This window comes from Aulonocara sp. 'chitande type north' Nkhata Bay, linkage group LG22 (genome assembly GCF_057382095.1).
Source record: "Aulonocara sp. 'chitande type north' Nkhata Bay isolate Kocher_YH1m ecotype deep benthic linkage group LG22, A_spYH_male_GT1.1, whole genome shotgun sequence".
Classification (NCBI taxonomy): Eukaryota; Metazoa; Chordata; class Actinopteri; order Cichliformes; family Cichlidae; genus Aulonocara; species Aulonocara sp. 'chitande type north' Nkhata Bay.
The window spans coordinates 37,221,657-37,239,376 of NC_141364.1; the positions used below are offsets into that span (position 1 = coordinate 37,221,657).

A 17,720-nucleotide genomic window follows, 5' to 3' on the forward strand; every position below is an offset into this window, starting at 1 on the left:
TAAAGCAACTCCGCGTTGACTGAACTAATTGTTATCAGCCTTTCTGAAACCGAATATTCCGAGTTGGACAGTTCGGGGTTACTCAACCCTGAGTATCGTTTTTCACTCTGAGTTTTCTAAACCGGCTTCCTGAAATAGGGCCCTGGATGAAGTAATGTGAGGGGCTACGCATCGATAGTAGAAACATTGATCGGCAAACCTTTGATTGGTCGGCGAAAATGTCGAAGGAGCGCGCTCAGTATTTTTCGGCAGCAGAGCAAGAACTCTTTATTGAGGGATTTCAGGAGTTCCAGAGTTTAATTAAAACGCAAGGGAACACTGCAAAGGCTGCAAAAGCAAGGAGAGAGGGCTGGCAGAAAGTTGCTGACAAATTAAACACGTAAGTAATTCATTATATTATATGACATTATACCATATTATATTATATCATATTATATTATATTACATTATATCCTCTTTCACATTAGAGCCACAACAGGACCCACTAGAACATGGGAACAAGTAAAAGTGAAATATAAGAATGTTCTACAGAATGGTAATATTCATCACTTATATTGCTTTTAGTCTCTTGAAAAGAGACCCTGAAACAATCTGTTTGGTTGTGTATAACAGCAACCAAGAAAAGGGCAGAGCAAAAAAAGACAGGTGGTGGTCCTGCACCCCCTCGTCACACCCCGGCAGAGGAGCTGGCCCTAGGGTTGAATGCCACCAGACCCATTGTTGAGGGCATCCCTGGGGGCAGCTCTTCCTTAGACCAGCAGCCGGGGTGCAGTAGCAGCAGCACCTACATAACTGGTAAATGAGCTCATAATTCTATTTGTAGAATGTAAAATATTTGGTTGTTGCCTTAATTAACATGCTTTTTGTACTTTGACATTTATTGACATTGTGGGTTTTTTGTGTGTAGTTTTACATGACACTCCATCACTTTTACCTGTTCCCATGCAAGGGGTGACTGAAGCATGCACAGTAAGTTGGGAGATATATATATCTTTCTTTTTTCAATTATTTAGACCAATAGGCTGTACCACATCCCTTTGTAACACCATTTTGTTTCCATTGCACAGGACAGTGACGCAACCCTGTCAGATGACTGTGGTTTAGAGGAAGTCCCTGTAAGTTCATGCATAATTTGGCCTGAATTTCCATCTAATTGTGTACTGCTATGTGTTTCTGACTGCAGTATGATTTGCAGGCCAAGAGGCCGGCAGAGAGGCCTGATACAGAGGTGGGCAGTGTTGTAATTAATTTTACTTCCTATATGACATATATTGACCGTTAAATGTTGTCTCTACAATTGAAACAGGGTGACATTCGTTTGCTCTATAAGAGCAGTCTCCAGCAAAAAATGGAGTATACTGAGCTGAAGAAACCAAAGCTCCTAGGTGAAATCGAACTTCAAGCTCTAATGAGGCAAAAACTTCAACTAGAAATCGAGTTGCTTCAAAAGGAACTTCAGAGTAAGTAAAAATACACTTTCATACAGAGCACTATTGATGACCTTGCGTGATACAGTATATATGATTTTTTTTCCAGGCAAATGATGACTGGCTTGTTTTTGATGAGACAGACAAAGATGCTCAAATAAATTTCAATGACAAATATGTTTTGTCATGTTTTTAATATTCGAAATTGTGTTGCACAATTCTGTCCCGTGCAGCTCTGCCACTAGGTTGGTCCAAGTGTACTGGCTGGAGGTCATCATCAGGCTGCACCTCCACCACAGGAGTCCTCTCTTTTCTGATGGTGGCAATGTTGTGCAGTACGGCACATGCAACAATAATGTCACCTGCCCTGTCAGGTGCAACCCTCAGACACTGAAATCTTCCCTTCATTTGCCCAAAGGTCATTTCAATGCGTGTCCTTGTCCTGGCTAGAGCTGCATTGTAGCGGGTTTGTGGCCCAGGGTTGGGGTCAGGGAACGGTGTCATGAAGTACTGCCTGCATGCATAACCCCTGTCTCCAAGGAGAATCCCATCGTAGGCCCCTGTGTAATGGAGGAATGCTGTTATGTTAGGCCCAAAATAAGTATGAAATATCAAAATAAGTCTGTTTTTCTTACCACGCTCAAATAATGTGCATAACCCTGACTCTCTGAAAATCCTCGAGTCATGCACTGATCCAGGCCATTTAGCTTCCACATTTGTGATATGGCACATAGAGTCACACACCATCTAAGAGATTTCATTATATGTGAACACACTCCTTCCATTATATATTACCATCTGAAATATTAGTATTACTCACCTGCATATTTATACTGTGAACCCCCTTTCGATTGACAAAGTCCCCTTCATTGGGGCCCCTTCATTGTGTGTGCAGTCTATGGTACCAATCACATTAGGGAAGCCTGCGGACAATCGAGCTATAGTTACAGACATAGGTCATGATTGCATCACATTCATTATCGAATGTAATGTACCTGCAATGGCAAAAAAGCCCTGTTTGACAACCTGTGGTCTTAAGTGGCTTGGAAAAACCACAAACACACCCAGGAAATGCTTGAGTGCCAGGTATACTTTGCGAATGGAACGGCAGACCGCACTTTTGCCAATGTTTTCTGCGTCTCCAACAGCGTACAGAAACGTGCCACTTGCAAAGAAACGCAAGGCAATGCACACAGTTTGTGCAGTTGTTAATGCCCGACTGCGGTGAGTGGAACTCTTAACATAGGGATCCAACAAGTTGGTTTGCAGTCGAATTAGTTCCCAGAATTTAAAAGTTTTTTGGGAAACTCGTTGCCTCAAAAAACAGTACTGAGTACTCACTCTAAATCCTGACTCAGTACTCAGGACAGAGTAGGAAGAGAACAAAAGATTAAAAATGAAAACAACATACAACTTAATTTGTTAACCCTTGTGCGGCCTGTACCAAAAAAAAAGAAGTGGGGGGGGGGGGGTCACGCAGACCCCGTCAGCGAAACAGGGCTCCGATTCGCGGTGGGGGCAGATGGGAGTCAGGCGGACCCCTGGCTATAGCCGGTCTCGTCACAGTGTCGGACAAAGGCACCTAATTGGTTGTAACCCTCCATCGATCGCGTAAGTTACGATGGCAAACCTTGGGGTCTGGAGGGAACCCAAAGCGCCACGGCAACAACTCTCAACTTCACATCATCATCATCGTCGTCTCCTTCTCGAGAGTGTTCGCATACACCGGCCTCAGTGAGGACCTCGGACTCTTCGTTCCTCCTCGACCTCCTTCCTCCTTCTCCCACGTTCTCCTGCTCCCCGCAGGCAAGCGCTTAGCCGGCCTAAGTGGGGACCGCAGGCGCTCCGTGCTCCATGGGTACTCTGTGACCCCTTAGTGATTATGATGGGGTATTTCGCCACCCCACACCAAATTCGTAAGTTACGATGGCAAATACTGGGGTCTCGAGCGACCCCGAACCACCGGAGCAAACATCTCTCAACTTCACATCATCATCATCATCGTCTCCTTCCTCCTTCTCCTTGGTCCTTCTACCCTGTGCTTGCAAACGCTCAGCTTTACAGAGGGTAGTCTTCACGTAAACCGGCCCTCTCCTTAGTTCTCCTGGGCCTCGCTGTTGGACGCTTGGCTTTACAGAGGGCAGAGTTCGCGTAAACCGCCCTCCTTGAGGGCCTCAGACTCTCCCTGCCGCCTTCCTACCTCCTTCTGCTCCATTCTCCTGCTCCTCGCAGGCAAGCGCTTAGCCTTATGGGCCCCAAGTTACGCGTAAACCGGCCTTTGCGAGGACTGGGGGTGCTCTCTACTCCGTGGGTACACTGTGACCCCTTAGTAATGGCGATGGGGTATTTCGCAACCCCAATGCACATTCGTAAGTTACGATGACAAACACTGGGGTCTGGAGGGACCCCAAAAAGTTGGTAGGAAACAACTCTCAACTTCAGATCATCACTATCATCATCTTCTCCTTCAATTCAATTCAATTCAATTCAATTTTATTTATATAGCGCCAAATCACAACAAAAGTCGCCTCAAGGCGCTTCATAGATACAGAGAAAAACCCAACAATCATATGACCCCCTATGAGCAAGCACTTTGGCGACAGTGGGAAGGAAAAACTCCCTTTTAACAGGAAGAAACCTCCGGCAGAACCAGGCTCAGGGAGGGGCGGCCATCTGCTGCGACCGGTTGGGGTGAGAGAAGGAAGACAGGATAAAAGACATGCTGTGGAAGAGAGACAGAGGTTAATAACAGATATGATTCAATGCAGAGAGGTCTGTTAATACATAGTGAGTGAGAAAGGTGACTGGAAAGGAAAAACTCAATGCATCATGGGAATCCCCCGGCAGCCTACGTCTATTGCAGCATAACTAAGGGAGGATTCAGGGTCACCTGGTCCAGCCCTAACTATATGCTTTAGCAAAAAGGAAAGTTTTAAGCCTAATCTTGAAAGTAGAGATAGTGTCTGTCTCCCGAATCCAAACTGGAAGCTGGTTCCACAGAAGAGGGGCCTGAAAACTGAAGGCTCTGCCTCCCATTCTACTTTTAAATACTCTAGGAACAACAAGTAGGCCTGCAGAGCGAGAGAGAAGTGCTCTAATAGGGTGATATGGTACTACAAGGTCATTAAGATAAGATGGGGCCTGATTATTTAAGACCTTGTATGTGAGGAGCAGGATTTTGAATTCAATTCTTGATTTAACAGGAAGCCAATGAAGGGAAGCCAAAACAGGAGAAATCTGCTCTCTCTTTCTAGTCCCTGTCAGTACTCTTGCTGCAGCATTTTGGATTAGCTGAAGGCTTTTCAGTGAGTTTTTTGGACATCCTGATAATAATGAATTACAGTCGTCCAGCCTGGAAGTAATAAATGCATGAACTAGTTTTTCAGCGTCACTCTGAGACAGGATATTTCTAATTTTAGAGATGTTGCGCAAATGGAAGAAAGCAGTCTTACATATTTGTTTAATATGTGCTTTGAAGGACATGTCCTGGTCAAAAATGACTCCAAGGTTCCTCACAGTGTTACTGGAGGCCAAGGTAATGCCATCCAGAGTAAGAATCTGGTTAGATACCATATTTCTAAGATTTTCAGGGCCGAGTACAATAACCTCAGTTTTATCTGAATTAAGAAGCAGAAAGTTAGCGGCCATCCAGGTCTTTATGTCTTTAAGACATTCCTGCAGTTTAACTAATTGGTGTGTGTTATCTGGCTTCATGGACAGATAGAGCTGGGTGTCATCGGCATAGCAGTGAAAATGTATGCTATGTTTTCTAATGATGCTGCCTAAGGGAAGCATGTATAATGTAAACAGAATTGGTCCTAGCACTGAACCCTGTGGAACTCCATAATTAACCTCAGTGTGTGAAGAGGACTCTCCATTTACATGCACAAATTGGAGTCTATTAGATAGATATGATACAAACCACAGCAGTGCAGTACCTGTAATACCTACAGCATGTTCTAATCGCTCTAATAGGATATTATGGTCAACAGTATCGAATGCTGCACTCAGGTCTAGCAGGACAAGCACAGAGATGAGTCCACTGTCAGAGGCCATAAGAAGATCATTTGTAACCTTCACTAAAGCTGTTTCTGTGCTGTGATGAGCTCTGAAACCTGACTGAAACTCTTCAAATAAACCATTCCTCTGCAGATGATCTGTTAGCTGTTTGACAACTACTCTTTCAAGGATTTTTGATATGAAAGGAAGGTTGGAGATTGGCCTATAATTAGCTAAGACTGCTGGGTCTAGAGATGGCTTTTTGAGTAAAGGTTTAACTACAGCCAGCTTGAAGGCCTGTGGTACATAGCCGGTCATTAGAGATAGGTTGATCATATTTAAGATCGAAGAATTAATTAATGGCAGGACTTCTTTGAGCAGTTTTGTAGGAATGGGGTCTAAAAGACACGTTGAAGGTTTGGAGGAAGTAATTATTGAAGTTAACTCAGAAAGATCAATTGGAGAAAAAAAGTCTAACTTAACATCAATGGTACTAAGAGTAGCTGTAGATAATATTACATCTGTGGGATGATTACTGGTAATTTTTTCTCTAATGATAAAAATTTTATTTGTGAAGAAGTTCATGAAGTCATTAAAGGGATGGTTGGCTCACAAGAGCTCTGACTTTTTGTCAGCCTGGCTACAGTGCTGAAGAGAAACCTGGGGTTGTTCTTATTTTCTTCAATCAGTGATGAATAGTAAGATGTTCTGGCTTTGCGGAGGGCTTTCTTATAAAGCAGCAAACTATTTCTCCAGGCTAAATGATGATCCTCTAAATTTGTGACACGCCATTTCCTCTCCAGATTACGAGTCATCTGCTTTAGGCTACGTGTTTGAGAATTATACCACGGAGTCAGGTACTTCTGATTAGAGACCTTAGTTTTCACAGGAGCTACAGTATCCAGAGACGTACGTAGTGAGGAGGTGAAATTATTAACAAGATAATCGACCTCTGTTGGGGTAGCATTCAGATAGCTGCTCTGCTCTGTGTTGGTACAGGGCATTGAAGATGATAACAGTGGGTGGATTATATTCTTAAACTTAGTTACAGCGCTTTCAGAAAGACATCTACTTTGATAAAGTCTACTCTCCACCGCTGTGTAATCAATTATTGTAAATGTAAATGTTATCAGGAAATGATCAGACAGGAGAGGATTTTCAGGAAACACTGTTAAATGTTCAGTTTCGATGCCATATGTTAAAACAAGATCTAGAGTGTGATTAAAGTGGTGGGTGGGTTCTTTTACATTTTGAGAGAAGCCAATTGAGTCTAATAACAGATTAAATGCAATTTTGAGGTTCTCATTTTTAGCATCTACATGGATGTTAAAATCACCCACAATAATTATTTTATCTGAGCTCAGAACTAAATTAGATATAAAGTCTGAGAAATCAGACAGAAACTCTGTGTAAGGCCCAGGTGGACGATAGATGATAACAAGTAAGACTGGTTTCTGAGTTTCACAGCTGGGGTGGACAATGTTAAGCATCAGGCTTTCAAATGAATTAAAAGTCTGTCTTGGTCTTTCATTAATTAATAGGCTGGTGTGAAAAATTGCTGCCACACCGCCCCCTCGGCCTGTGCTTCGAGGTTTCTGGTAGTTAGAATGACTCGGGGGTGTTGATTCATTTAAACTAACATAATCATCCTGCTGCAACCAGGTTTCTGTAAGGCAGAGTAAATCAATTTGTTGATCAATTATTAAGTCATGTACTAACAGAGACTTGGAGGAGAGAGACCTAATATTTAATAATCCACATTTCACTGTTTTACTCTTTGGTTCAGATGTGGATACTGTATTGTTCTTTCTTTGTAATTGTTTATGTTTAAGTCGTTTGTTGCTGGTTTTTAGTTTGTTTTTTGTCTTTTTGGAAGCTGACACAGTCTCTATGGAGATGGGTTTTTGGGGGGGTAGCAGGAGGAGAGAAGCTGCAGAGAGGCGTGTAAGACTGCAACTCTGCTTCCTGGTCCCAACTCTGGATAGTCATATTTTGGGGGGTTTAATAAATTTGTCCATATTTCTAGAAATGAGAGCTGCTCCATCCAAAGTGGGATGGATGCCGTCTCTCCTAACAAGACCAGGTTTCGTCCAGAAGGTTTGCCAATTATCTATGAAGCCCACATCGTTTCTGCGACACCACTCAGACAGCCAGCAATTTAAGGAGAACATGCGGCTAAACATGTCACTCCTGGTCTGATTGGGGAGGGGACCAGAGAAAACTACAGAGTCCGACATTGTTTTAGCAAAGTTGCACACCGATTCAATATTGATTTTAGTGACCTCCGATTGGCGTAACCGGGTGTCATTACTGCCGACGTGAATTATGATTTTACTGAATTTACGTTTACCCTTAGCCAGCAGTTTTAAATTTCCTTCAATGTCGCCTGCTCTGGCCCCCGGAAGACAATTGACTATGGTTGCCGGTGTCTCTAGCTTCACATGTCTGAGAACAGAATCACCAATTACCAGAGTTTGACCCCCGGCGGGTGTGTCACCGAGTGGGGAAAAACGGTTAGACACATAAACGGGTTGGTGGTGTACCTGGGGCTTCTGTTTAGGACTATTGTCAACTTACAGGAGAATCCTCCATCATCGACATCTGCTCCAGCCACAGTGGAGGCAGACACAGGAGTAGTGCAGCCACAATCAGGGGTACCTGCACAGGAAGCGATGCAGTCTCAATCAGCGCCAGCTGCATCAGAGGTAAGTCAGCCGCACCCAGTTGCTGGGACATCACAAGGAATTACTACACGGGGGTTGATCTTGATTCCTCCCGCTCTTTTTAGCCCAGATAGAGCTACAGTAGAAGCTCAACCTGTGGCGTCTACAAGTACCGGACAGGTGACAATGCAACAGCCCAGCCAGGAAAATCCATCCCAGGAGGTCTGGACTTCAGAGGAAGACTCACCTTCAATGCAGTATCAGAAGGCGCCATCAAAGGCGACCCGAAAAACTAATCAGAGGTCAACGGTTGATGAGTCTGAGAAAGAACAGTGGCAAGGCCACGTTTTTGGAAAAGAATCTGACAATCGGGAGGCTGTGATACAACTGGAACGCCTCTTGAGAAAATTGGAGGAGGATGGCGTAGCAACACCACGTAGCGTAGCACAAACACTTTATGCCTTGGAAAAGGACTTGGCGGGCTCAGTAGAGAGCAACACACGAAAATCCAGAGAAGTGTCAAACCTGCAAAGGGGAGGATTTGCCCCAAAGTTTCAGACTCCCACAGGAGGAACGACCCTTCGCTCTGGGAGGGTTCTGGAGGAACCAAGAGATAAAAGACCGTCCATCTTTGAGAAGAACCAGAGGAAGACTGTTGCATTGCCAACTGAAGAAGGGCGGGGTGACACAGAGGAGGAATTATCCCTCACAATGCCTTTATTGAAGGGAGGAAGGGGTGAACCAGTCTACCACCCCTACAATATCAGAGATCTTGAGGCTCTGGTGAAGCAGCTGCCCCCAATCACGGAGGGAGGAGCCGCTTGGTTGAGGAGACTAGGAAGTCTTACAGAAGGAGAGGAATTGGCTCTGGGAGATTTCCGAGCTATCGGTGGGAGGACCTTCAGAGGAGGAGGCCTCGCAGATGTAGAAGAGATAGCAAGAACTGTATGCCAACCAAACGACGTCCCCTATGCAAGGGTGCGAAATGCTCTCTCTGACGCAGTGCGTGAAAAGTATCCGACTCATAACATGGGCACTACACCTAGGATTGTTTGGACCCCAGAACATTCCCCTAGAGAGTTTATGGAGCATGCAAAAGAACAGTGGATTCTTCAAACTGGTGAACATCCTGGGCAGAATGGTGAACCAAGGGCGTGGTTCCGATCTGCAGTATTAGCAGGTCTCCCAGAACGAGTAAGAACAGATTTACAAAAGAACCCTGATTTTGCGGTGGCGGATTCAGCCAAATGGGAGAGGCACATTATACATCGACTTGGGCTGGAGACAGACGAGGTGAACAAGAAAAAACAGGAGCTGGAGGAGGCGCAAGGGCAGTTAGTAAAATTGAAATTGGCAGAGGCGAGAGAAAAACTAAACGAAAAGAAAAAGGAAACCAAAGATGGACCTAAGAAGATGCTGGTGGCGCAGCCACGGGGCGATCCGGGGCCTGATTGGCCAGATTTGAATCCGGTTCTGTACCCTGATGACCGATGGCCCGCCAATGAATTCCCAAGGCAAGGAAGACCCGCGGGGAATTGGGGGGCTCCTAGGTCGCTGAGGGGACGTGGTGGATCCCAAAGGGGAGGTGGACCAAGGGGCCGTGGTCTGGGGGGACCTATGCTCGACCCGAATGTATGCCGAAGGTGTGGAGGACGAGGACATTGGGCTCGTAATTGTCCTACGCCATGGCTACCAGAAACAGCTTATTCATCATCACCCCAGGCACAGGGAACTTTTCGAGGCAGAGTGGGCCAGACAAGGGGACATCAAGCTCCAAACCCAGGCATGGCGCCAGCGGCTCAGTATCCCCTGGGATACTGGGGCGGAGAGGAGGAGCTGTACTGACGGGACCCACAGAGGCCAGACAACATGGGAGTGGCAGATCCTATGTTGTCGATGAGTGTGGAAGGAGATGAAATGACCTTCCTTGTGGACACTGGGGCTACCTATTCAACACTGAAACAAAAACCAAACAGTGCCACACTTTCCAACCATGTGGTCAGTGTTATTGGGTTTTCTGGGGTACCGATGATGCTGCCAACAACCAATCCAGCCCTGACGGTGCTGGGAAAACAGACATTGAAGCACAGCTATGTGGTGTCTCCCCATGTGCCTGTGAACTTGATGGGCAGGGACCTGCTCATTAAACTGGGGGCCACCATCATGTGTTCAGCTGATGGACTAACAGTTACACTTCCAGGAGGAAAAGAGTTTCCGTGCCTGGGGACATTTTCAAAGAACCAGTACTTGCTGAAAGACTGTGAACAAACGACCGCTGACATCTATTGGGGTCGTGTGGTGGAAGAAGGCATACTAAGACAATATCAGTTGTGGAAACCTTGGATTATGGCCTTGGCCGTCTTCTCTCCCCCCAGGGATCCGTTCCATGTCACCCTCTATTATGATAGAAATGATGATGAAATTTACAGGGACCTGTTCCAGTCTGACCTTGAAGGCCAGACTTGGAATGTGTGTTCTCAAAACATCTATGTCGGTCCGGAGGGCGTCGCGGCAGCAGTAAAATTAACCGACGAACAACGGCCTTGGTTCAAAATGGGACCTGATTCAGTGCCCCATATAACATTGGCGGTCCATGAGAGTCATCAGGCGAAGGAGCTGGGGACGATGGTCAAAAGAGCCCTCGAGGAACCTGGCTGGCAAGCTACTCAGATTCCAGACGTTTGGTACTCGCCAAAATGCAAAATTTATCGTATCACTTGTCAATCAGAGGACACAGTGATGTTGGAGCATCAACAAATCTCAAGAATTCATGGGAGAGAAAGAACAGACCATGCGGATGCAGTTGCCGCACTTGCGACTCTTCCTGACACTTTGTGGTCAGCAGGGCCTACGGATGTGGGCCAGGCCACGTGTTCGCCCGTTTTGTTCCAGCTGAAGTCTGAAACGCCAATTTGGAAACCACAGTATAGGCAAAAGAGAGAAGCTGAGGAGGGAATTGCAGAAACCATTGAGGGGCTATTGAAAGTAGGGGTGCTTGAGCCCTCTCAATCCTACTGGAATACTCCTATTTTGCCAGTAGAGAAGCATGGGACAGGAAAGTACAGAATGGCACATGACTTAAGAGCCATCAATGCCATTTTACGTACTGACACGGTGCCAGTCCCAAACCCATACACAGCCTTGACGGCATTAACACCAGATCAGAAGTGGTTTACATGTATTGATTTAGCGAATGCATTTTTCTGTCTCCCATTGCATGAGTCTCTGAGGGACATTTTTTCATTCACATATGGGGGACGACAGTACAGATACACAAGGTTGCCACAAGGGTTTGCACTTTCCCCTGGCATTTTCAACCAAGTATTGAAAGAAGCTTTATCGCCATGCCATCTCCCAGAGGGGTGTTCACTAGTGCAATATGTTGATGACTTGCTCATTGCAGCTCCGTCTGCTTCGGCATGCACGGCAGCTTCACTTACCATACTGAAGAGACTCGCTGAGTGCGGTTTCAAAGTCAGTAAAGGAAAGTTGCAGTTGGTCCGACCAGAAGTAACATTTCTGGGCCGTGTCATTGCTCACAAATCAGTGGGTCTGCTAAACACTCATCGTGATCAGATTTTGACACATCCAAGACCGTGTACGGTTAAGGAGTTGCTCTCATTCTTGGGGTTAACAGGATACAGCCGGCACTTCATTCCAAATTATGCAGGCAAAACAGCCCTGTTGAGGGATTTGGTAAAAACGGCAGGTGTCAGAAATCTTAAGGCTGAACTGCCATGGACATCGGCCACTGAGTCGGCATTTATTGCATTAAAACAGGACTTATCCAGATCGGCTGATCTTGCTATCCCTAATTATGAACAACCCTTCTATCTTGATGTTTCTGAAACACACGGGATAGCTAATGGGGTGTTGTTTCAGAAAAAAGGGGGAGGAAGAGATGTACTTATGTACGTCAGCATCAGGCTGAATTCATTAGAGACAAGGCACCCGAGATGCACTCAGCATGCCATTGGGGTGTCAAAAATTATACAAAAGACAGCACATATAGTGAGGGACCATCCGTTGAAGGTGCTGACCACCCACAGTGTGGTGGCATATGTTAACTCACAAGCCTTCACCATGACACCTCTTACACAACAGAGAGTGTGTAGAGTTTTAGACGCTCCTAACTTGACCTTCACACATGAAGGAATTAACATGGCAGATTTAATGGAGTCAGGAGGAGAACCTCATGACTGCGCAAAGAGAGCTGAAGTGGACGAGAAGATAAGAGAAGACTTGAAAGCAGAACCTCTGACAGGAGCTGAAGATTGGTTCACTGATGGATGCTGCTACAGGGATGATGAAGGATTAAAAGCAGGCTACGCGGTAGTTTGCAGAAAAGGGGCTGCATTTGAAGTGAAGGAGGCGGGAAGACTTGAAGGGCAGCAGTCAGCCCAAAGAGCAGAAGTAATTGCTCTAAGTCGAGCTTTGAGACTTGCAAAAGGAAAAAGAGTCAACATTTACACGGACTCAGCTTATGCTTTTGGAGCAGCTCATGTGGAGCTCGCCCAATGGAGAAGAGCAGGATTCAGGACAGCAGAGAACGCACCAATCTGCCACAAAAAGGAAATGGAGGAACTTGAGCAGGCCTTGGGAGATCCAGAGGAGGTGAGCATCATAAAATGCAAAGGCCACTCCTCAGGGACGGGCCTGATGGCCAGAGGAAATCAGGAAGCCGATCGAGCCGCAAAGGAGGCAGCGGGTTATAAAGCATCACGACAGATGGTACAAATAACGGTGGAAGAAGAATTAGGAGTTAACATGCTAGAGGAGGCCAGGAAGGCCCAAGGGGAGGCTGCCCCAGAAGAGAAGGGGATCTGGAAGAGTCGAGGAGCCTGGGAAGAAGGAGGTCTCTGGCGAGGACCTGACGGTCGACCAGTGTTGACAGCCAACTTGGCAAAACAGAAGATTGCTGAAGCGCACGGCCTTGGACATGTAGGTGTCGCCCAGATGGGGAGACATCTGTGCCATTGGTGGCATCCCTTTTTGAAGGATATGATCAAGGAAAAGGCTAGGACGTGTCTGATCTGTGGGAAGCACAATCCGAAGCCAGTGATTAAACCAGAGGCAGGTAAGTTCCCCATTCCAGAGAGACCAGGTGAAGAGATTGTCATTGATTTCACTGACATGATTGATCCAGGTCCAGGAGGAGTTCGATATCTACTGGTAAGTGTAGATGCTTTGACGGGTTGGCCTGAGGCATGGCCTACCAAGAGGGAGGATGCAAAAAGTGTGATTAAGTGTTTAATCAATCATTACATCCCCCGGCATGGTTTCCCTAAGCGGATTAGGTCCGACAATGGGACTCATTTCAAAAACAAAGATTTGGCAGAGGTAGAACAGAAGCTGGGGTTACAACATAGATTTGGCACAGTATATCACCCCCAGTCGCAGGGAAAGGTAGAAAGAATGAATCTAAATCTGAAGAATAAAATTGCTAAGATTTCAGCTCACACGGGGCTAAATTGGGTAGCGGCCCTGCCAGTTGCATTGATGATAATAAGATGTTGTGTTAATCAATCCACAGGTTTCACACCATATGAGCTGTTGACAGGACGACAGTTTCCAGGTCCATGGACAACAGTTCCGGCGGCAGAAAGTGTAAAAAGTAATAGAAAACATATTGAATGTTGGAAAGAATTAAAAGCTCTTGTGTCTAGTTTCACACAACAGGTTGGAGAGGGGGTGAAAGCGGAGGACAGGTCCATCCCCGATGCCAAGGCGGTGTGGCTGAAGGTCATTAAGCGAAAGTGGAGAGACCCAAGGTGGACCGGACCTTTCGAAGTAATTGCCCGAACCACCAGTGCTGTCCGTCTAAAGGGGAAAGGGGAGACCTGGTTCCATTGGTCTCAGTGTGCAGTCGCGGACGAGAGTTTGTTGGAGCTAGCTTCCACCCAATCGACGCAGGAGGGAACATAGAGCCAGAATAATACTCGTTCCCCCTGTGCTACGGTCCTCCTCAGTAGTCTACCTGAGTGAGGCGGAGAAAGGAGAGGAGCGTCACGCGCCAAGGAGGAATCCAGTACAGGCTCTTAAATAGGCTAGGGCTCTAGTCTAAAGTATTTGATAGTTTGAAGGAATCGTAATAGTTTTGTATGTTACTCGCATATTTTTATACTCATAACCTTATACTCTTTTTGTAACCTTATCTTTTTAGTATAGAGTAAAAGTAAACGAGCCTGGGAACAGTCATCATGAAATTGTGGGAAAATTGGAAAATAACGGGGTTGTTGGGGTTAATAAGTGTTATAACGTGTTTCTTTGTTTTTTGGCAGACAGGTGAATTGCCCAGACACAGAGGTCTATCCGCTCCTGAGCCCGAACCGATCAAATCGTCGAAAAAAGTCAAGCGTGCGGTTGGTTCAGGTGGGGATGATGGGTGTCTCAAAGCCAGTGGCGGAGTCGAGTTTGGGTATGTTAATGGATCTACAACAGCGTTCACATTCGATTTGTGTGAGGTAATTAAATGCTCGGGTGACGGGAATAGCTGGAGAACATATAATGTGTGGGTTTGTTATCATCCAATGATGTGTTACCCTAAGTCGGTGTGGGGCCCATCATGGGATAGTGACATCTACACCTATGTAACGGATCAGTGGTGTTCTTGGCAGGATGTGGTCGCGTGGACAGGAGTAGGATGGCAGCCAACGGTGCCACCGGCCCTTGAAGGAATAGCTATTCAGAGAGATTATTCTGTTACAAATAACCCTATTACTCTTTCCCTAGGACCATGGAGTGAACTCCCTGAACCTGGGTTTGATGGAGGTGCGTTCTATTTAGTAGTAGGGGTAGATAAAGTAGGGACAGATCCATTCGGGTTAATTCGGGTGAATTTATTTAATCCCAGGTCTAAACCGCTGGGAAATGACTCAGCACTGAATCTCACGGTGCAAACAGATCCCGTGGAGACAGTAACTTACGAGGATCCAGAAGAAAAATGGTTTGTTGCCACTGATTATACTAGGTTAAAACCTCAGGAGTTGATAGAGCGTGCCACAGGTTTTGGAGATAGGAATCTTTGGTTAGATTGGGTGGCTCAAAATGCTAAGGAGCAGAAAGTGGTTGATTGTGTTGCTTGTGCTACCGCTCGACCACATTTGTTTACTGAACCCGCTCCTCTGTATCCAGAGGATGAGTGGGGATATAATTGCATGTTGAGATTAACTAGAGAGGCGGTGGACACAGGTAACTGCACCACTTTGTCAGGTTTATATCCGCCAATTGATAAACGCACACAACCAGGTTCATTCACACCAAAACGAGATAATTATACATGTTTTGAGTTTTCTACAGACAGAGTGAGATTTAGGCTAGGAAGGATTAATCCAAGCTGGTGCCAGAGGACAATCACAGGTAGGACTACCAATGATGTAAGTGACCCAAGCACAATTATAGGCACCTGGGCGAGAGGTGGGCTATATTATTATTGTGGGGAGTACACCCTTTTGGTGCAGGTTCCCTTGGGGAGTGTGGGAACGTGTGCTTTGGTGCGCTTAGCTGCACCTTTGATGCTCATGGGCAGTAGGCTAGAGACAATTCCACAGCAAGGTGCGAATGTGTCTACAGCCAGACGGAGGAGAGCCACAGGAGCTATCCACAAGTATGATCCAAGACGGGACTCGCCAACCTGGATAGACTCAATAGGAGTTCCCCGAGGAGTTCCAGATGAGTATAAGTTAGTTGATCAGATAGCGGCCGGGTTTGAAAGTGTGTTTCTGTGGGTGACTCCAAATAAAAATGTTGATCGCATTAATTATGTTCATTATAATGTGTTGAGACTCTCTAATCTCACCAGGGACGCGGTGGAAGGTCTTGCAGAACAATTAGGTCCGACGTCGTTAATGGGAATCCAAAATCGCATGGCGCTGGACATGTTATTGGCCGAGAAGGGAGGCGTGTGCGCGATGTTCGGAGATTTATGTTGCACCTTTATTCCCAACAATACAGCTCCGGACGGAACAGTCACGCGGGCGCTGGAAAATTTGAAAACGTTATCTAGAACCATGCATGAGCAATCAGGCGTGAACTCAAGGCTGGGAGATTGGTTCACATCTGTTTTTGGGCAATATAAGGGATTGTTTATGTCTGCCATGTTTTCTCTTCTAGTTTTTCTAGGTTTGTTGCTGATTGGGTGTTGTCTCATTCCTCTGGTGAGGCAGGTGTTGGGTAATCTGGTGAGCAGGGCCATAGCTTCTGGTTCAGCTGGGTCAGCTGGTCCGGAACATATGATGCCGTTGCGAGAAGCCGCCTGGACGGAGGAGTGACACAATATCTTTAAATGTTGGCCTTTTTTCAAAAGGCCAAGGAGGAGGAGTGTGATCAGGAGATATTTTATTTTGTATTCTCACAATCAGTTATCATTGATTATTCATTTGCCATTGTTGAATCTGTTGACAGTATAATCTTTTAATTACATCTGTGTTACTTTGAGCAGATATTAATGTACACTGACTGTTTATATTAATCCACACTGACTGTTTATATAAAGTTGTTGCACGTTAGAGCAGAGCAGTCACACCATACAGACCCACGAGTCCTGTTGGGCCCTGGCAGGCCTGCGTGTAATTTTGCACGTACGCCGGTCTCTGCTTACATGCACGCACTTATGTAACACACGCACGGTCACCTACACACTTAGTAATAATAGGAGGATCATCTGAGGACAGTTTTTCTGATAAATACACTTTCACAAAATGCACAATGTAATACACACTTGTTTTTCTCTTAAGAGTAGCAGTTGATGTCTATATAAGGGAAAACTTTGGGATAGGCGGGGAATTGTTATCATTTGAGATCATTTCCAGTAAAGATCCAACTGTGATGTCATAAAGGCAATATAAGGAGACTGATGTTTCAGTTGACGAGAGGATTCGATTGCAAATTGTCTTTTCCCACTCTTAGTGCACAGAGTGTGTAATAAAGATCACTATTTTTGACACCTACTTCGACTTGGGCTTGCTTTCTTCTCTTCCCTAACTCGAACGTACCTTAACACTATGCTTCCTCCTCACCGTGACCCAGCCGCCCTCTTTCCCCAGCTGCTTGGGGTCTGCCGGGGAACAGCTAGCGGGGCCTATGCTATCTTCGGCTGCACCAGCTACAGGGGCCTGGCTAGCTACAGGTGAATGAAGGGTGCGAAGGCGAGTCTCCAATTCAGTAATCCTGGCCTCCAGAGCTGCAAATATGTTACATTTGTTACAGATATCATTACTGCTAAAGGAGGCCGAGGAGTAACTAAACATCTGACACAATGAGCAAGAAAGTGCAGGAGGGACAGGTGAAGTAGCCATGGTGCTAACGAGTCGGCTACGAGCTAAGCTAAGCTAGCAGTACAGAGACAGTGAGTGAATACTTTGGTTATAAATTAGGTAGTGAGTACACAGACAGTGTGCTTCGGATGAAGCACGTGAAAATTATACTATGAAAGAAGAATATATTTAAAAGTTGTTAATTAAATTGCTAAGCAAATAAGCTACTCAGAAACACCACTGTGTTTGAGCAGGAACAGGAAGTGATACTCTACCGCAGAGCGAGCGAACTCCTTCTTGGCAGTGTTCGCATAAACCGGCCTAAGTAAGGACCTCGGACACTCCCTGCCTCCTAGTCCTCCTTCCTCCTTCTCCTC

General features: G+C 45.9%; 2 protein-coding genes across 2 annotated transcripts; both read left to right on the plus strand.

Moving 5' to 3' along the window:
- The first annotated feature begins 218 nt into the window (after positions 1–218).
- LOC147304645 (uncharacterized) lies at positions 219–1,468 on the plus strand. The gene is made up of 7 exons (XM_086279528.1): positions 219–379; positions 468–535; positions 613–795; positions 908–969; positions 1,068–1,115; positions 1,196–1,228; positions 1,307–1,468. The coding sequence occupies exons 1-7, from the start codon at positions 219–221 to the stop codon at positions 1,466–1,468; spliced, it is 717 nt and encodes a 238-aa protein (XP_086135654.1).
- Positions 1,469–8,044: 6,576 nt separating this feature from the next.
- On the plus strand, positions 8,045–17,037 carry LOC147304646 (uncharacterized). Its single transcript, XM_086280275.1, has one exon. The coding sequence runs from the start codon at positions 8,099–8,101 to the stop codon at positions 9,932–9,934; it is 1,836 nt and encodes a 611-aa protein (XP_086136401.1). The 5' UTR covers positions 8,045–8,098; the 3' UTR covers positions 9,935–17,037.
- The last annotated feature ends 683 nt before the right edge of the window (positions 17,038–17,720 follow it).

Coding starts and splice junctions, on each gene's coding strand:
- LOC147304646 (XM_086280275.1), top strand. CDS start 8,099: ATGCAGTCTCAATCAGCGCCAGCTGCATCAGAGGTAAGTCAGCCGCAC.
- LOC147304645 (XM_086279528.1), top strand. CDS start 219: ATGTCGAAGGAGCGCGCTCAGTATTTTTCGGCAGCAGAGCAAGAACTC. Junction 796..907: donor CAGCAGCACCTACATAACTG/GTAAATGAGCTC, acceptor TTTTGTGTGTAG/TTTTACATGACACTCCATCA. Junction 1,116..1,195: donor GTGGTTTAGAGGAAGTCCCT/GTAAGTTCATGC, acceptor TATGATTTGCAG/GCCAAGAGGCCGGCAGAGAG.